Below are 17,441 nucleotides of genomic sequence, written 5' to 3'. Positions count from 1 at the left end.
CTTGGCCAGATCATTGGCTCAGTTGGCATCAGGAAAGACGGGAGAAGAGAGTGTATTCTCCTCATTAACTGCTGGGAATGGTTGGTACTTTCCCTAGTCATTGGGTTCAGCTCCCTATAGGCTTACTCTTCTCTTGCACCATCATGTCTTGCGGTAATTTAATCATCCTGCCTTCCATCATATCACAGACTTTTCCTTTTGTTCTTTCCTCCCCTATATCAGCTTAAAGTCTGCTAAATATCTAATTTGTTACAGTTCTGACTAAAAGTCATCAACCTTAACCATTAACTGTGTTTCTCTCTCTACAGCTGCTGCCTAGCCTGAGTGTTTCCAGTATTTATTTCAGTGTTCCAGCATCTACAGTATTTTTTATATATTTTTGTATTATTTTTATTCTTATATTCTTCCAAGCAGAGCCAATGCATGGACAGGCTGATCTTCCCTTCCTCCCTCTAGCATTGCTGGGGAATTTAGAATCTCTGGTGGCTTGGAAAAGACCTGTATTCTATTTTTTCTTACCTTATCACATCTTTAGCAAAACCCAAAGCAGTTACAACCAAAGGAGTAATCTTGAAATACATTGTTGTTCCTTGGTTAAAAAGCTCCACAAACTACCTTTATAGCACCTTTAACACAGAAAAATCCCAAGATACTTCAGAGGGAACATCAAAATTAAAAGCAAGGTGACTAGCCAAATAATCTGTTTCCCGTGGAACAGAATTCCCAGCTCATCTTTATTTAATGCTGTGAATTTAACATCCAGTTGAACTGGCACATGGAATCTCAGTTTAACATCTCAGGCTGGTTTGCAAGTTCTAAAGTGGAGCTTGAACCCGCAAGTTTGACTCGGAGCAGCTATTACCAACTGTCCACAAATGTGTCAGAGTGAATTTTGGAATCTAGCACTGGGAACTTGATTCTGTTGAACAGTTGGTTTTGGCCAGAATGATAGGTATGGCAGCACATCTGTATAACTTGTGAATGTGATTGGTGAGAGAACAAAGAATAACCAATTAGAAAGCACAAAAACACTCCTCCAGCGCTCAATATACTAGCAAACACTTTTAGACACCCAACAAACAGAAACAATTATGAAAATACTGCAGAGCCCCCATGGAGAAATACAATCCATTTATTGGCTGATGGCCAGGTTAGCATAAAATCACAAAGGATGCCTCAGGTGATTGATGTATGATGGTGTCGGCAGTGAATCACGATTGTTTACGGAGTATTGATCAATTGATCCTTAGTAAAACTGTTTAGTGGTTAACTATAGAGGAAGCCACCCCAGAGTACTGTCAGGCACCAAATTGGCAGGTTGCTCAAGAGCAAGAGAGTGGTAAGACTGACTCAGGCCCCCTGTCCATCCTCTCAGCACTGGGATGGTGTACATGTGTATCCTGTTACTGACATGTGTGCTGTATGTTACAGTATAGAAACCCTTCACAGTATTGATCCAATCTCTTTAAAACTCTCACCACCCAACTCAATGGTGAGTTGTAGTTTACAGCCTGGCTGGTTTTTGCAGGAGTGCCTGCATCACTAACATGTTATTGGCCCCTGTAAGCCAATGTCCACCATCAATTACAAGCGATGTGCCAGTTACGTATGATGCTGCCGGGCTCACAAGGTACAGCACACCATGGGCTATTTCTAACTTTGTCCCCACTCGTTGCAGTGGAATCAATTTTTCGTGGTCTGCCATAGCCTTTGCCAAACCACCTGGTAAGAGAAGAGACAAAATAAGGAATATGAAAATAAATTCTCTTGTGCATATATTATCTGCCTGCTTTACGATGCATTGTCAATACTTACAGGCCCATTATTGGAGCACTAGCCTCAGGAGAGATACACAAGTCCCTTACCCAATTTCCGAAAGCCCTCAGTCCCAGATATGGGCCCTGGTGCCAGACTATTAATGCGAATGTTGTCAGGTCCCCATTCTACTGCTAGGTGCCTGGTCATTGCATCTGTAAAGCAGAGTGAGAAATAGTCAGAAAACAATGATTTTTTTTTTTTAAAAAAGTCACCAAACAAGTAGAACTTCCCAATTTTTTTTCCAAATTCTTTCAGAATGTGGGCATCACTGGTTAGACCAGCATTTATTGCCCTTGACAACATAGGGAAAGTGTAGATTGCCTCTTGCAACATTTCATGTTGCTAATGATTCTTCTTCATGCAGAGGGTGAGTGGATGATTCCCATTGATCCTTGTCCAAACTTACACTAAGAGGCATGGGAAATGTATCCTGACTGGCAGGTGTGAGAGAGATGAACAATATCAGCTATAGCAGACTTTCCTTCCAATATTCCCCTTGCTCACTGGCCTCTGCTCAAGGGATGTAAATCTTATTAGATTGCACGTTGTGCTGGGGCTTCAAATCCAAGAGATGATGGGTCACCATGCTGCCCTCATGCAAATTACTTCAATTTACCAACATATTGTGGAAGCAGCCCAGCAACATCGTAGCTCAAGCACAGCAAGTCTGGATGGAGAAATAGGAGTTGCATTTGTACGTACTCGGGTGCAAAGTTACTGAGTTTGACTGTGCTGTCAGAGAAAGGTCCTAACCTGGGGGTGAAGCACTTCCCTGTGGGGGATACAATTAAGAGGTTAGCCAGCACCCTCTCTTATTCACTGCAAAGGTGCTTTAGCACCATCACTTGTTCAGTTTGGATTAAAAAGCATGAGCTATTCCTTATCCCAATATTAAAATTATAGATCCACATTTGTGTAAACCAGCTCCTGGAGGAAATAAGAAACCACTAGAGGGCTGGCACCAAGACACCCACCTGGTGCGTCTGCTGCAGAGACACCAAAAAAGGTTTTAATTTCTTTTTTCACTAATCTCATGTAAAATAGAAAAGTCAAATATAAACATTCATTTTTGATAACAGCTAGATCTGGGCTATTGGTCTCTGCACTTCAAGTCTTAATTCAAGGGTCATGATTTATACTGCATGGCTTTCCTGAGCACAAATAGTCACAACTTCTTCTCCAACCCAAAGAAACAGCTTGATCTGTTCCTCCAGTCCCTCCTAATGTGACTTTTGAGAGAGGTTGGACAGTGAGTAGGAAGGACATCAGCAGCGAACTCAATCCTGTCTATGCTCAGTCGCATAAGCACACAATTTCCAAATGGCGTCACTGGATTGTCATCAGGTGGGGGAAACCTGGCTGGTTTTCCACCCCAACCCAGGGATGCAGAGGATAATGTAGTGTAGATCTGTCACCATTTCTAAGCCATATCATTTCAGTGTTTGAGGGCCTCTGGAATGTCAAATGTAGAACTCCAGCAACTTTATAAACGCAAAAGAAAAAACTGTAGCATTGGAACAAAAATACAAAAAAATGCTGGACGTTCATGTCAACTGAGGAAATAGGAGTGTAACCTGCATCAGAACTGAAAACTGACAGCAGATGAGCTCTGTGAAGTCATGCAGCTGGAGATCAGCATAATGTCACATATGCCATCCCAACTTCAACGTCATGAGTCAAAATCCTGGAACTCCTTCCCTAACTGCACCACATGGACCGTAGTGATTCAAGAAGGCAGCTCACCACCACCTTCGAGGGAGATCAGCGATGGGCAATAAATTCTGCCATTGATACCCACATCCTGAGAATGAATAAATAAACACCTACAGAGAACAGATATTACTGCTTGAAGATGAAGGGCGTGGACTACAAACACCATAACAATGATAGCACGAAAAATTATTTTTCTTGTGACTTTAATTAATTGTGGCTGGTATTGCAACAATGAAGTACAGAAGCCCAATTCCCAGCCCTGTGCTGATCAGGTTAAATCCACTGTTTACACTGGCATTTCCTATGAAGAGTCAGATCCATGGGAACACTCAGTACCTGCAACACAAACTTACCTATAGCAGCCTTGGCAGATCCAGCGTGGACCTGCAGAATCTGTCCTCTGTAGTTCAATGTGGCTGTGATGTTCACAATAACTCCTCCATGCTCCTAGGGTAACAGCAGGTTACTAACACCAGACTTTGTACTTTCACAATTAATTCCATCTCATTTTCACTAGCAGTTTTTAGATAATATCTGGCTTGACCGTGATAAATCAGGAGCTCATTAATGTGTCTTATTTCCCACACATCATTCTCATTGTCTCAGACAGACAGGAAATCTAGGAGAATGTTGTGGGGAATTTTGAGCTGTGTAATTGCTCACAGGAACCGATTTGAGGCCAACTAACTCAGTTTACTTAGGAACCCTCAAGCCAGAAAAGATACACATCCCATGGGTCTGAGTGAATTTCAAATAAAGGCCCTGGTTACGAAAGGTATGGAAGGTTTGATTTCACACAACAAAGGAAAAATTACTTCTTTACCTCCATTTTTAACCAGTTTGCTCCGTGATCCATCATCTCCTGAAACCACTGACTCTTTAGATCGATGCATTTCCTCGAAGTGACCATTCTTTATCCATGAGCTTGGATGGTTGGTATCAGAATGGCTACTTCACCCAAAGTCCACCTCTATGAACTGGAAGTCTGCAGCGAGAACCTAGATCACTTTTCCCCAGTGGCTCAGGGGCATGAGGCCAATTGCAGCACTCTTACCATTGCCCATAACTCAGTGCAGAGCAGGGAAAAAAAAAACCTGGGGCTCTTCCTGGTTTGTCTAGCTCATAGCTGACCAATCAGTAGCACCCCAAAGACAGGTTTTAAATCAATGCTCTCTACCAAAGAGACAAGAAGTGGCTGTCTCCTCTGACAGGACTGGGAGCTTGCTACCCAGCCCTCAGCTTGAGGCCAGGCCATTGGGTGGCCTGTAAACCAATTAGAAAAGGAGAAAGGAGATATTTAAACCAACCAAACAAAAAGCTGGTTCTTTCACCACCACAAACGTCACTCACCTTTAACCACTTCTGGTACAGGATCTTGCAGGTGTTGAAGGTTCCAACTGTATCAATCTCCAGGACAGTCTTGAAAGCATTGAACGACAGATCATTGGCAGGACACAGGAAGTTACCTGCAGCACCTGGGGAAAGTCAGGAGAACTTTACAAATTAAAAAGGCCTTCACAGTAGAATCAGGTTCAGCAAACTTTCCCATGCAGTACATGGTTATAAGATTAACATCTAGAGCAGTGATGTGCATTAACTAAAAATCAACAGAGTTGGGACTGGGCATCCTGTGGACTGATAGGTTTCTGTGGATCAGCTGCCTCCATTGATAAGTAACAAGAAAAGGGAACTCAGACTTACCATTAACCAAGATATCAATTTTCCCAAATTTCTGCAGTGTCGCCTCCACAGCAGCAACAATGGTTGCAGGCTGCCTGACATCGAGTGACACTGGCAGACAGCGCAGTCCAGTGGCTGCCGTGAGTTTTTTTGCAGACTGGATTAAAAGAAAAACATATTGGTCACTGCTGAATGTAATATTATAATCTCTGGCTGGTTTCCTTTCACACTGATTGAAATAACTTATCCTGGATGCAGCCTCTCATATGAGTTAGCTCATAAGAATTCCAATAATCTGCAGGGTATTTATGCACTTTGGTTGGAGAATTAATGAGCTGATGAGCTGCTAGACTACTAATATGTACTGAACCTAATGCTTTCTAATTCTGCTTTGGAACTGTGGAATAACTTCCAACTTTATGATCCTGTTGCACAATCATTCTGCAGTGATGAGACAACAGTTGTCAATCAAAATCCCTGTACCTCATTGGTGCATTTTCCATTCCACTGAGACTACGGCATGTAATTGAACTGTCAGACACTGACCTTTAGTCTGATGAGTCAGGTAAACCTCCAAACTATAGGAACTCGAGGCCAATCAACCCCTCGAGCCTGCTCAGCCACTTAATAAGATAAGGCTGATCTTTATCTCAAACCCATTTATCTTTGCTCCATATTCCTTGATACCTTTACCAAATAAAAATCTATAACTCTTAGTATTGAAAGTGCCAATTAGCCCAGCATTTGGAGAGCGAATTCCAGATTTATACTACTTTTTGTATAAAGAAGAGCTACTTGACATAGGAACAGGAGTAGACCATTCAGCCTGTCTAGCCTGCTCTGCCATTCAATTAGATCATAGCTGATCATCTATTTCAATACCATTCTCCCACAATCTCTCCATATTCCTTGGAGTCATTAATTTCCAGAAATCTATCGATTTCTGTTTTGAACACGCTCAATGATTGGGCTTCCACAACCCACAGGGGTAGAGAATTTCAAAGATTCGTCACCATCAGTGAAGAAATTCCTCCATCTCAGTCTTAAATGGTCTATCCCTTATCCTGAGATTATGTCCCCTAGTTTTAGACTCACCAGCCAGGGGAAACCTCTTATTTACATCCACCCTGTAACGCCCTGTAAGAATTTTGCAAGTTTCAATGAGGTCACACTTCATTCTTCAAAACTCTAGGGAATACAGACCCAGACTCTTCAATCTCTCCTCATATGACAATCCTGTCATCCCAGGGATTAATCTAGTGAACTTCCATTGCACTCCCTCTATGGCAAGTAAATCCCTCCTTAGACAATACACCAAGTGAGGTCTAATCAAGGCTCTATACAACTGCAGCAAGACTTCTTTACTCCTGTGCTCAAGTTCCCTTGCAAAGGCCAACATACCATCGGCCTTCCCAATTGCTTGCTGTAACTCTTTCGAGTACAAACCCATTTCCATCTGTTTCAGATGAAGTTACATTGTTTCATAGTTTGCCATTGTGAGATTTGAACTCTTGATAATCTTTTAAATAAAAACAATTAAACCAAATCAACAAAATTGGGATAAATCAGGCACAGCCCCTAATTCAGGTCAGCTGTAAAACCAAGGACAAAAATTTAAAGGAACCTTACAAACTTTAAATCAAAACGTGATCAAAGGGGTCAACAAAACACCACAGTCCCCGCAGTGCCCACCGAGCACGGAAGGCCTCGAGTGTGTCAGCAGACACCGCGTGCTCCCTCTCCAGGGACATCCGGCAGCAAACGTAGCCGCGGAAGAGGGACAAACAATCGGGCAGGACTCCCCCGTCGATCGCCCGCTGCCTGGACCTGTTAATGGCCAACTTGGCCAGGCCCAGGAGCAGGTTCACGAGGAGGTCCTCCTCCTTCCCGACCCCCTTCCGCACCAGGTGCCCATAGATCAGGAGCGTGGGGCTGAAGTGCAAACAAAACATCAATAAAAGGTTTTTCAAATAACTAAAAAGGGAGTGCAGCCTACAACACCCTATGTATACATGGTCCACAGACTCCATAAGACCGCAAAAAGGGCACGTGTCCTGAGAGTCCATGAACCTACGCATCCTCTTATTATACGGGACTGCTGCATGCAACACCCTCCAACCCAGGTCCCCGATAGAAAGGGGAAGGACACCTCCGTAGAGGGCCTCCCATCGGGGGCCTCCGCCGCCGGACGGCAACAAGGCACGCCAGGGCGTGTCCGGGCGACGGACAAGGGCGAGAAAATGGAAGGTGTGCAGCAGCAGTCCATACAAAAAGCCCCTCTTTGCCGTGCCAAAAGGCACGGAGGGCATGTCCCCGAGGCAGCTCATATTGCGGGGCACCAGCACCCGAGGGAGGGTTCGGGGCTTGGGGCCAATGTGGAATTCTGTCCGAACAGGGGAACGTTCAGACGGAAGACCACCGCGCACCTGGGCCACCTCAAGACCCAAAATAACGTCGGGTCCGAGCACGACCGTTCTCAGGTCTTGGATGGCATCGGCTGCGACCTGGACACTCACAGACGCGCGACGCGCCAACTCCTGCGGGAGCATCCAGCCCAGTCCTCCGCCTCCCAGCACGTCCCCGATCCTGGTCACCCCTGCGGCCACAGCCCTCCTCTCCGCCAACCATTGAAAAGGACGGAGGGGCGGATTCCTGAGCAGCGGCTCTCTGACGATAGCCACTATTCCTGACGGGGGAGAGCTGCGTCGCAAGGCGACCACTTTCCAGACTTTGATCAGGTCCTGGTAAAAGACGGGCAACGCCTGCAAGGAGCCACCGAGGCCCATCTGTTCTATAAACAGGAGCTGCACGTCATAATTCAGGCCGTGCATCTGACGGAAGAAATACATCGTCAGGGCACACCATCTAGGAGGAGGCTCGATGTAGAGGTATCGCTGCAGGGTCTGAAGGCGGAAAGTCGCCACCTGTGTGCACAGGCACACTAGCGCCTGACCACCCTCCCTAAGTGGGAGACTCAGAACCTCAGCAGCGACCCAGTGCAATCTTTTGTCCCAGAAGAAGTCGACTAACAATTTCTGGATTCTTGTGACAAAGTCCAGGGGAGGGGTCAAAGTGACCAGTCGATACCACAACATGGCGGCGATCAGCTGGTTTATGACCAGAACTCGACCCCGGTAAGATAGCACTCGGAGCAGTAACTCTTTCAAGTACAAACCCGTTTCCATCTGTTTCAGATGAAGTTACATTGTTTCATAGTTTGCCATTGTGAGATTTGAACTCTTGATCTTGGGTTTACAAACCCAGTACCATAACCACTTGGCTATTTAGGCCAAGCTAATTGCTTGCTGTACTTGCATGCTAACTTTTAGTGACTCAATAAGGACACCTGCACTTACCAACCTCTCACCATTTAAGAAATATTCTGCCTTTGTTTTTTCTACCAAAGTGAATAACTTCATACTTATTCACATTATATTCCACCTGCCATATTCTAACCCATTCACTTAGCCTGTCCAAGTCCTCTTGAAGCCTCCTTGTATCCTCCTCAACTTACGTGGCAACCCAATTTGGTGTCATCAACAAATTTGGAAATATTACAATTGGTCCCCACATCCAAATCATTTATATGGATTGTGAACAACTGTGGCCCTGATCCTTGCAGTACCCCACTAATAACAGCCTGCCATCCTGAGAATGATCCATTTATTCCTTCTGTTTTCTGTCTGTTAATCAATTCTCAATCCAAAGTAGTATATTTCCCCTAATCCCACGCGCTTTAATTTGATTTACTAACCTCCTGTGTGGGATCTTATCAAAAACCTTCTAAAAATCCAAATACACCACATCCACTGGTTCTCCTTTATCAATGCTGCAAGTAATATCCTCAAAAAACTCTATCACTCCTTAATGGGCTAGTCTAATATATTCCCTGGTTCTGGATTTCCCCAGAGTAAATAGTTTCTATCTACCCAATAGAATGCTTCTGTCATTTTAATCACCTTGATTAGATCACACCTCAATCTTCACATGTATAGCACAGGAGGGTATTGTTGTCATAGAATAAATTGCAACCAAAATGATTTTTAAGTGGGAATATCCAAAACTAATTAGGTGAACCGTGGAAAGAAAACTCATCATTGGTAACAGTGACATGCAGACTGGCAGCAGTCCTAAATCAAGTCTGAACACACAAATACCACAAGAAATCATCTGCTTCTCGTTTTAACATTGTGCCTTTTAGGATGAATATTCAAAGGTGATAGAGGCTGTAAACACATTGTTTTGGGGATTAACATCACAGATAAAATAGGGGTAATTTAAAAATTTGCCAGGCAAAGCCAACAAACTGTAGAAAAGTGACAACAGTAAAGTGACGTTATGACATTAGCATGTTTGTTATTTGTGGATTAGCATCTCCAGTGATAACATTAACTCACTCAACTCCACTACCAGCACCAGCCCAATCAAATCATCATCATAAGGGAGGGAGGGAGGGGATTACTTTCACCAATCAAATCTTCAATTGTCCATTAAGTGGTTCCGATGGATTTGTCAAAATAAGGGTTATGGCAGTTCGTTATACTACTGCAGTGTTTTTCATTATCAAAGTTAAGTTCTGCCTAAACAAAAACAGAATTACCTGCAAAAACTATGCAGGTCTGGCAGCACCTTTGAAGGGTCATGAGGACTCGAAACATCAACTCTTTTCTTCTCCGCCGATGCTGCGAGACCTGCTGAGTTTTTCCAGGTAATTCTGTTTTTGTTTTGGATTTCCAGCATGCGCAGTTTTTTGTTTTTATCTTAAGTTCTGTCTACTTACTGCCTGTACTCGCTCCAAGCTTCTGCTCGCAATAATAGTGTGACATCCGTGTCTGTAAAACAACAGATATTAAAATATTGTTACACTGTAGAAGGGTCAAAGTTGCTGTCCAGTTTCAACATTTAACTCAGCTAGAGTCACAGTGATGCCACACCTTTTATGGTGGAATAGCCAATCAGATATACAGATCTGACCTGCGGTCTGTCCGCAAGAATGACCCAAACCTCACTGTCGCTTGCCATTTTAACACTCCACCCTGCTCTCTTGCCCACGTCTGTCCTTGGCTTGCTGCATTGTTCCAGTGAAGCCCAACGTAAACTGGAGGAACAACACCTCATCTTCCGACTAGGGACTTTACAGCCTTCCGGACTGAATATTGAATTCAACAACTTTAGGTCGTGAGCTCCCTCCCCCATCCCCACCCCCTTTCTGTTTCCCCCTTCCTTTTTTTTCCAATAAATTATAAAGATTTTCCTTTTCCCACCTATTTCCATTATATAAAAAAAAAACCCCACTAGAGCTATACCTTGAGTGCCCTACCATCCATTCTTAATTAGCACATTCGTTTAGATAATATCACCAACTTTAACTTTAACACCTATGTGTTCTATTGTACTATTGTCGTTGACATCTTTTGATGATCTGCTTCTATCACTGCTTGTTTGTCCCTACAACCACACCCCACCCCCCCACCTCTCTCTCTATCTCTCCGCCCCCCACACACACACCTTAAACCAGCTTATATTTCAACTCTTTCTTGGACTCGAAATCAAGTTCTGTCGAAGGGTCATGAGGACTCGAAACTTCAACTCTTTTCTTCTCCGCCGATGCTGCCAGACCTGCTGAGTTTTTCCAGGTAATTCTGTTTTTGTTTTTGATACAGATCTGACTCCTTTCTGTGGGTCAGGCCAGGAAACTGGGTGAGAAAGTGAACTTACTTTGTCTTAGAAGATCTTTATCAAAATGCATTGCCTGGATTGAGAGATTTTCAGGCACAAAGGGATGAGGTGAAAAAGCAGCATTGATGTAGATCAGCCACAATCTTAGTAAATGGCAGAGAGGGCTCGAGATGCCATGCATCCTACTCCTGCTCCTATTTGCTAGGTTTTTAATTTACATACAATGTACACATAGCTGTCCAAGAGGCAATGCCACTGGCTAGCTGCACAAAAAGCAATGCTCCTTCATTCTTCTATTGTCTCAAATTGTCAGCTCCAATTGAGTAGTCTGCATATATTAGACATCCCTGATCAGAGACTCACTGCGAGAGTTTTCACTGTGATATATAGATCAGCCATGACCTCATTGAATGATGGAACAGCTCAAAAGATTGTATAGCCTCCTCTTGTACCTATCCATAGGAAAATGGTACTTGTATACCCTTTGGGAAACAAACAGATTCTTATGCCATTTCCAATAGCCTCATGAAGCTTTCCTCAAGTACATGCTACTTGTGCCTATATTGCAACCGCTGCCCTACCTCATCAGAATCTCAGCAATTCGGAATCCAATGCCAGACCCTCCTCCTGTGATGAATGCCACCTTGTCCCTATTCAGAAATGTAAGAGGTTAACAACAGTAATTTGCTTTATTCAAGTCAGGATAGAGCAATAACATTTCACAACAAAACAGTCCTGCTGCGTTTAAGGGAAAGCTCTCCCAGTGCACAAGGAAGTCTGGGAGGAATCCTGTTCCCGGGACCATTCACAAGGGGATCTTTAAACAGAACTCATACTCAATTGACCCAAATTACACATTAATGTTATATATTCACTTACTTTAGGATATCAGGGCTGAAAATATAGGAATAGTTTAACAAACAGTCATCAGTATCCACATCGTCAGGGATATTACTAGTCCCAGGCATGACTGTTTTTTAAGAATGAATTTAATTTCACTCACTCACTCACTCAACTCACTCCAATCACTCACTCCACTCACTCACGACAGACCCAGAGATAGAAGCCCTCACAACCAAGGACCGTCCCGCAAACACTGGGGATGGTAACCGGAGACAGAGAGCCTGGAGCAAGCCCCGGTACGGACTCTGAATCAGATTCGCTCTCAGTCCCCAGTCACTGGATCAGGGCCCTTCTCATGTCTGGGACAGATACCCTCCCCCTCTCTCAAAGGCTCTGGGTCTGGTTACCAACCACTGGTTGCCCTTTACCCAAGCAGCAATTAGCATTAATCATGCGCTGGCGGCGCTATGCATGCCGGGATCCACAGGCTGCGAACGATGGGAAACTACATTTCCCACAATGCCTAAAAGCAAAAAGCTGGAAACCTGAAACAAAAAACAAAAATTGCTGTAAAAACTCAGCAGGTCTGACAGCACCTGTGGAGAGAAAGACAGAGTTAACTTTGTCTTTTTCTATTTTTGTTTCCCACAATGTCCTTCGGTCTTAACAATCTTCGTGTATTTCCGGCAATGTTCGGCAATCTCCGGCGTTCGCTTCGGCTCAGGCTGGTTGTTACGGTAACTGTGGGTACGCCGAGGCCTCCAGTGCTGAGGTGATTGTGAATTGGCGCCGACACCAGGGAAAAGTTTCAGGGGGTGGGGAACCAACACTGGACGTGCTTCAGGTAAGGTCGCTTTCAGTCACCCTCGGGCCGTGGGGAGGCTTTAGCTTTATTCATGTGGATCATGTGGGGCTGTAGCGGCTGATAGGCCGCAGCCGCCACTTGGGCGCTGTCACAATAACAACTGAGCAGCCGCGATATGTGCCGACTGGTTTGGGTATTCGACAGCACAATCGGGTAGACCTCCGGCACCAACCGGGAAAACAGTTAGCAACCGACAGAAGGGATGGGAGCACAATACATCCCCCACTCCATCACTAAAACAGCCCAATCGAAAAGCAGAATACGGATGGTGAAATTTTGAATGAAAGCAGAAAATGCTGCAGATCAGACAGCACCTGTGGAGAGACAAACAGTTAATGTTTCACATCGATGACCTTTCATCAACACGGGGAAAAGTTACGAGATGTAACAGGTTTTAAGCGAAGAGTGGGACCGGAACCCCTCCCCCGCCTCACAACCCCCCCTCCACACACCCCCATTCCCTTCACACACAGATCACCGCCCTCGCACACCCCCCTCATCCACCCTCCACACACCCCTCATACACCCCCATCCCCTTCACATACCACCCTCGCACACCCCCTCGTCCCTCCACACACACCCCCATCCCCTTCATACACCCACCTCACCCTCCCTCACACACCCACTCACCCCCTCCATACATCCTTCACACACCCCAATCCCTTTCACACACTCACCTCACCCCCGCTCACCCCTCCACACCCCTGCTCACCCCCTTCACACACCCCCAACCCCCGTTTCCCATCAATGAAGCATTGCAACAGCCCCACATATATCTAAAATGCCTGCAACCCAATCACTGAAACATCCCCACCCCATGACTAAAATACTCCCCATGCCATCACTCAAACACCTCCCACCCTGTCACTAAAACACCTCCATCCATTAACTTCACTTTGTCATTAAAGCACCCTGCACCCCATCACTAAAACACTACAACAACCCCACTCCAGCATTAAATCGGAACAACATTAACCCCCCTCCTCACTATCCCCAAACCATTCCCATTCCCCAAACCATGGCAAACCACACCCTGGCCAAGGAGGTGGATGGGAGCGTCTCGATCCTAAATCTCTGCCAATCAAGTTCTGAAACTGGTTGCAAGGAATATTGCTACCAATGTGACTCCACACTCTTTACCTTGTTTGGAGCTGTAACTGGCTGCTGTTTGTAACCGTCAATGGGGTAAACAGGGATTACCCAAAGACTGCACATTTCCATACAGAATTGAGCTGACAATTGTTAATCTATTGTTGATATGGGGTATATTAAAATTGCATTGTCTCCTGACAGAATTGGACAGAGGCTGACTATGCTAACATGGCAGTTTACTTTGATCATCGCATTGATGCACCTGATACTGTGGGTCCTCCATCAGAGATTGCTTGGCATCGTATCCACCCATTGTTGGCAGTAGCCTCTGTTAGCACCAGTAGCACTCCAGGGGGCAGTGTGGATGTGTATCTTGAGCAGGTTGGTACCTCATAATTTCCTCCCCTCTCTGAAAGACCTGGTTCCCTTTACTTTTGTTTGGTTGCTATTGGCTACACCAGGCTTGTCCAACTTTTTCACTTGAGCAGGGGCACATTTCCATTTTTTTTCTCAGTCAAGGGGCCAATAAGCAAATTTTGGAAAGATAAAGTTTGACACAATATTAAACTGAATTTCAAAAACAGTTGTGATATTAAGAAAAGAAGCATCATGCTGAGCAAAAATAAAGTGATGTCAAAGCAATAAATTGTTAAGTTAAAAGAAGAATAATTAATAAAAATGATCAGAGGGTCAGATTGTGTGCCAGGCTCACTCCCAGTCTCAGGGTACTCACTCACTCACCCTCAACCACTGTGTGAGCGAGAAACCTAAGACTGGGAGTAAAGCAAACACGCCCTCACTCTCTCATTTCCACCTGCACTCTGGCACTCTCATTTTCTCCCACTCCCACACTCCCCCACACGCACTCTCTCACTTCCCCACAATACATGCACTCATTATCCCCCACATCGCCCCAACACAAACACTCTCTCACACGCAATGCTCAATCTCTCATACATCAGCCAGCCTCTTCCCCACAACCTCTCCTCCAACCCGGACTCCGTGTCTCACTCCTGGGTTTCGAAGGCGGCCTGTCTTTCACAGGGCCCGCGGCGGACAGCCTCTCTTTCCCACAGCCTGTGGCATACTCTCCCCTCTCTCTCTGAGAAGAAATCTTGTTCTCCCCAGCAAACTCTCTGCCACTGGTGTTCCCTGCCCCTCCAATCACAGGCTACTCCTCTCCCGTGTTTGTTGCTGTGCGATATTTTGCTCAGTGGGCGCACATGGCAGTCGGAAGCTCACCCGCTGACAATTAAGTGGGCAATTAAGCGCATTAACGATACAGTCAACAGCAATTTTTTTTTATGTGGCCCATCCACATTTACGGTTGGCAGAAGGGTCAATCTCCCAGGTGGTATTTGTGTTTTTGCTCAAACCTTGATCCAGGGTGGGATGAAATCTCCGTGGGGAAATAAAATAAAAGGAGATATCTGGGGACTAGTTTTTTTATGAGGTATGATTTCAGGTCCTTGATTGTGCTGCATGGACATATTTTGCAGCATTTTTCTCCTGTCCTTTAGCCTGTGGAGGTCTGCAGTTCCCTGGGGCATCTGTCTGCCTTCAGGGAGCTCTCCCGAAGCACTCACCCGCACCCTTGGTTATGTTGGCGCCCATCCTCTTCCTGCCCTCAGCCCAGCATCACTGAGCATTTCAGCATGTGTTTCACACTGACTGGCCGTTAATTGGTCAGCCAGCGTGAAATCACAGTTGGGTGCTGATCGCAGCCAGTGGCCCATTTCCCATCTGCTCCCGGGCCAGCCGGTCACACGTACCCGACGACCGAAAAATTCAGGTCATAGACGTTTTCTGTATATTCTTCATCACAGGATAAACCTTTTTAGTCACTTGGGAACCAAGAGACTGTAGTTTTTTGGACAACAGCAGCTTGAGATAATGAGGATGATGAACTTCCTGTTGTAGGCATGCTGTAATGTTTCAGTCCTTGGTGAAATACTGCAATGAATAAAGCTACAAAATGTAAGTATATTATCATCTTCACTCATGATGTCACTCCAACTGACCCTGGCCTCTGACTCTTAAAACTAACCCAACCCACAGGACTTGGGACTATTGGATGTCAGTATTAAATTTAAAAAAAAAACTCCCATCTTTTTTCCTCCTCCAACTCCCATGCAACCAAAACAGTTTTAAGAAGTTAGTTTTTGCTTGGTTTTATTGATCATGTGTTGTCTAGATGTGAAGACCACAGCACAACACTGAAATACGTTCCAAGAATGCACCTTTTGCACAGCAACTTGAATGTCCCATTTATTAACTGCATTTGAAGATTCAAGTTTGGAAGTGAAGCATACTGAAATGCACCCTCCCACAGCATTGTTGCACAAGTGTTAAAAGCAAACTCATGTCAACTTGCACTGTGGATGTAATAATTGTGTATTCTTCTCAAACACTTTGCATGTACACTGCAGGTTAATGGTGTATACACTAAATGGGATTAAATGTTGACTACCTTCTTGTTTACAGGGAGAACACATACCCAATGCACACGTTGAGCGTCCCTTCCAGCCAACGCTCATCAGTTGGCATCCTTCCAAAAGGGTTGTAGCAATTGGTTGGGAAACTGGAGCAGTGATTTTTTGGTCTGAACAGGGTGCGGATGAACAGCAGATAGCAGCTGGCACACACCGAGCTCAGATCACCATCTTGGAGTGGAGCAGCAATGGCACACGGCTGGTCTCCGCTGATAAAGTACGTGAGAGAGGTTACAAAAGCAGATGCTGGAACCTGAAATAAAAACAGAAAATGCTGGAAATTCTTAGCAGATCTGACAGCATCTGTGGAGAGAGAAACAGAGTTAATGTTTTGATCAATCTGATAAAAGGTCGTTGACTCTGTTTCTCTCTCTACGATGCTGCCTGACTTGCTGACTGTTCCCAGCATTTTCAGTTTTGATTACGAGACAGGACGTTGAGATTATTGCCAGGACAGTGTTCTGACGTAATGTAATTTTAAAGAAACTTGATGACAACAATCTAAAGGATTTTAATGCAAGAAAATGAGGAATCTTATGAATGATTGCTTCATAGACCATTGTTCAAAAGTGTCCCATAGAGTCAAAGGCTCTTAGCAATTGACTGAGGGAGTCTGAGAACTTGATGTTCTGTTCTGCCTCCTGTAGTGCCTCCTCAATGTGAAGTGTGGATTTGAAATATTTTATTATCAACAACATTTACATAATATGTTACAGCAGTGTAATCATTATGATACTGTACTAGCACTCCAAAGGTTGAGAGTTCATATGGCACCATGGCAAGTTGAAATTGGCTTAAAAATATCTAGTAATTTGTGGAATGGCACACAAATCAAAATGAAAATGCTGGATTGTAAAAATCCATAAATGCCATTCCAGGAAGAAGCTGGTTTTGACTACCCGTGAAAACACAGGCCATTGATTCATGTTGGTAACAAACATCTCCGAATATTCCTCTTGAGCAATCCTTTAACCATTCATAACCATGTGACTTGCAATGGTAAGTGTTCCCAATTTATGACACCTACCGAATACTGACTGCTCTGGATTACTTTTTTTATGAGCCCTGTGAATAATGAGCTATGTTACTGTTGAAGACCGGACATAACTGGTGATAAATTTCCTATTGTCTGGTGTACAAAATTCCCTTCTTGCCAGTACATTCCATTTTATGGTTGGCTTGTTTCTGTGCCACCTTCAGTCCATCTAATCTGTAGTCTTTTACTCCATAATCCACCTTCTCAGATCCCTTTCTCCTCC

The 17,441-nt window shown here is 44.6% G+C and overlaps 2 protein-coding genes across 8 annotated transcripts in view; one reads left to right on the top strand and one right to left on the bottom strand.

The window, feature by feature from the left end:
* Nucleotides 1-1,116: 1,116 nt before the first annotated feature.
* decr2 (2,4-dienoyl CoA reductase 2, peroxisomal) lies at nt 1,117-12,214 on the bottom strand. Of its 5 annotated transcripts, none has more exons than XM_041205648.1 (8): nt 11,770-12,211; nt 11,472-11,540; nt 9,992-10,043; nt 5,233-5,368; nt 4,882-5,006; nt 3,885-3,978; nt 1,866-1,970; nt 1,117-1,722 (listed from the first exon to the last, which is right to left on the bottom strand). In XM_041205648.1, the coding sequence occupies exons 1-8, from the start codon at nt 11,856-11,858 to the stop codon at nt 1,505-1,507; spliced, it is 888 nt and encodes a 295-aa protein (XP_041061582.1). In that variant the 5' UTR covers nt 11,859-12,211; the 3' UTR covers nt 1,117-1,504. The 5 variants fall into 5 exon arrangements, with proteins under 5 accessions (XP_041061582.1, XP_041061584.1, XP_041061583.1 ...); XM_041205650.1 differs by having other exon boundaries at nt 11,933-12,211; XM_041205649.1 differs by having other exon boundaries at nt 12,145-12,190.
* Nucleotides 12,215-12,446: 232 nt separating this feature from the next.
* The window catches only part of ift140 (intraflagellar transport 140 homolog (Chlamydomonas)), a 140,960-nt gene continuing 135,965 nt past the window's right edge, over nt 12,447-17,441 (top strand). For all 3 annotated transcript variants that reach the window (XM_041206061.1, XM_041206060.1, XM_041206059.1), the window contains exons 1-3: nt 12,447-12,577; nt 13,892-14,071; nt 16,175-16,399. In XM_041206061.1, the coding sequence (XP_041061995.1) occupies nt 13,919-14,071; nt 16,175-16,399 (378 nt within the window). In that variant the 5' untranslated portion in view covers nt 12,447-12,577; nt 13,892-13,918. The remainder of the gene's footprint in view (nt 12,578-13,891; nt 14,072-16,174; nt 16,400-17,441) is intronic.

This window comes from Carcharodon carcharias, chromosome 15 (genome assembly GCF_017639515.1).
Source record: "Carcharodon carcharias isolate sCarCar2 chromosome 15, sCarCar2.pri, whole genome shotgun sequence".
Classification (NCBI taxonomy): Eukaryota; Metazoa; Chordata; class Chondrichthyes; order Lamniformes; family Lamnidae; genus Carcharodon; species Carcharodon carcharias.
Note: the sequence above shows the minus strand (reverse complement) of the source record. Positions and strands in the feature narration are given on the sequence as shown.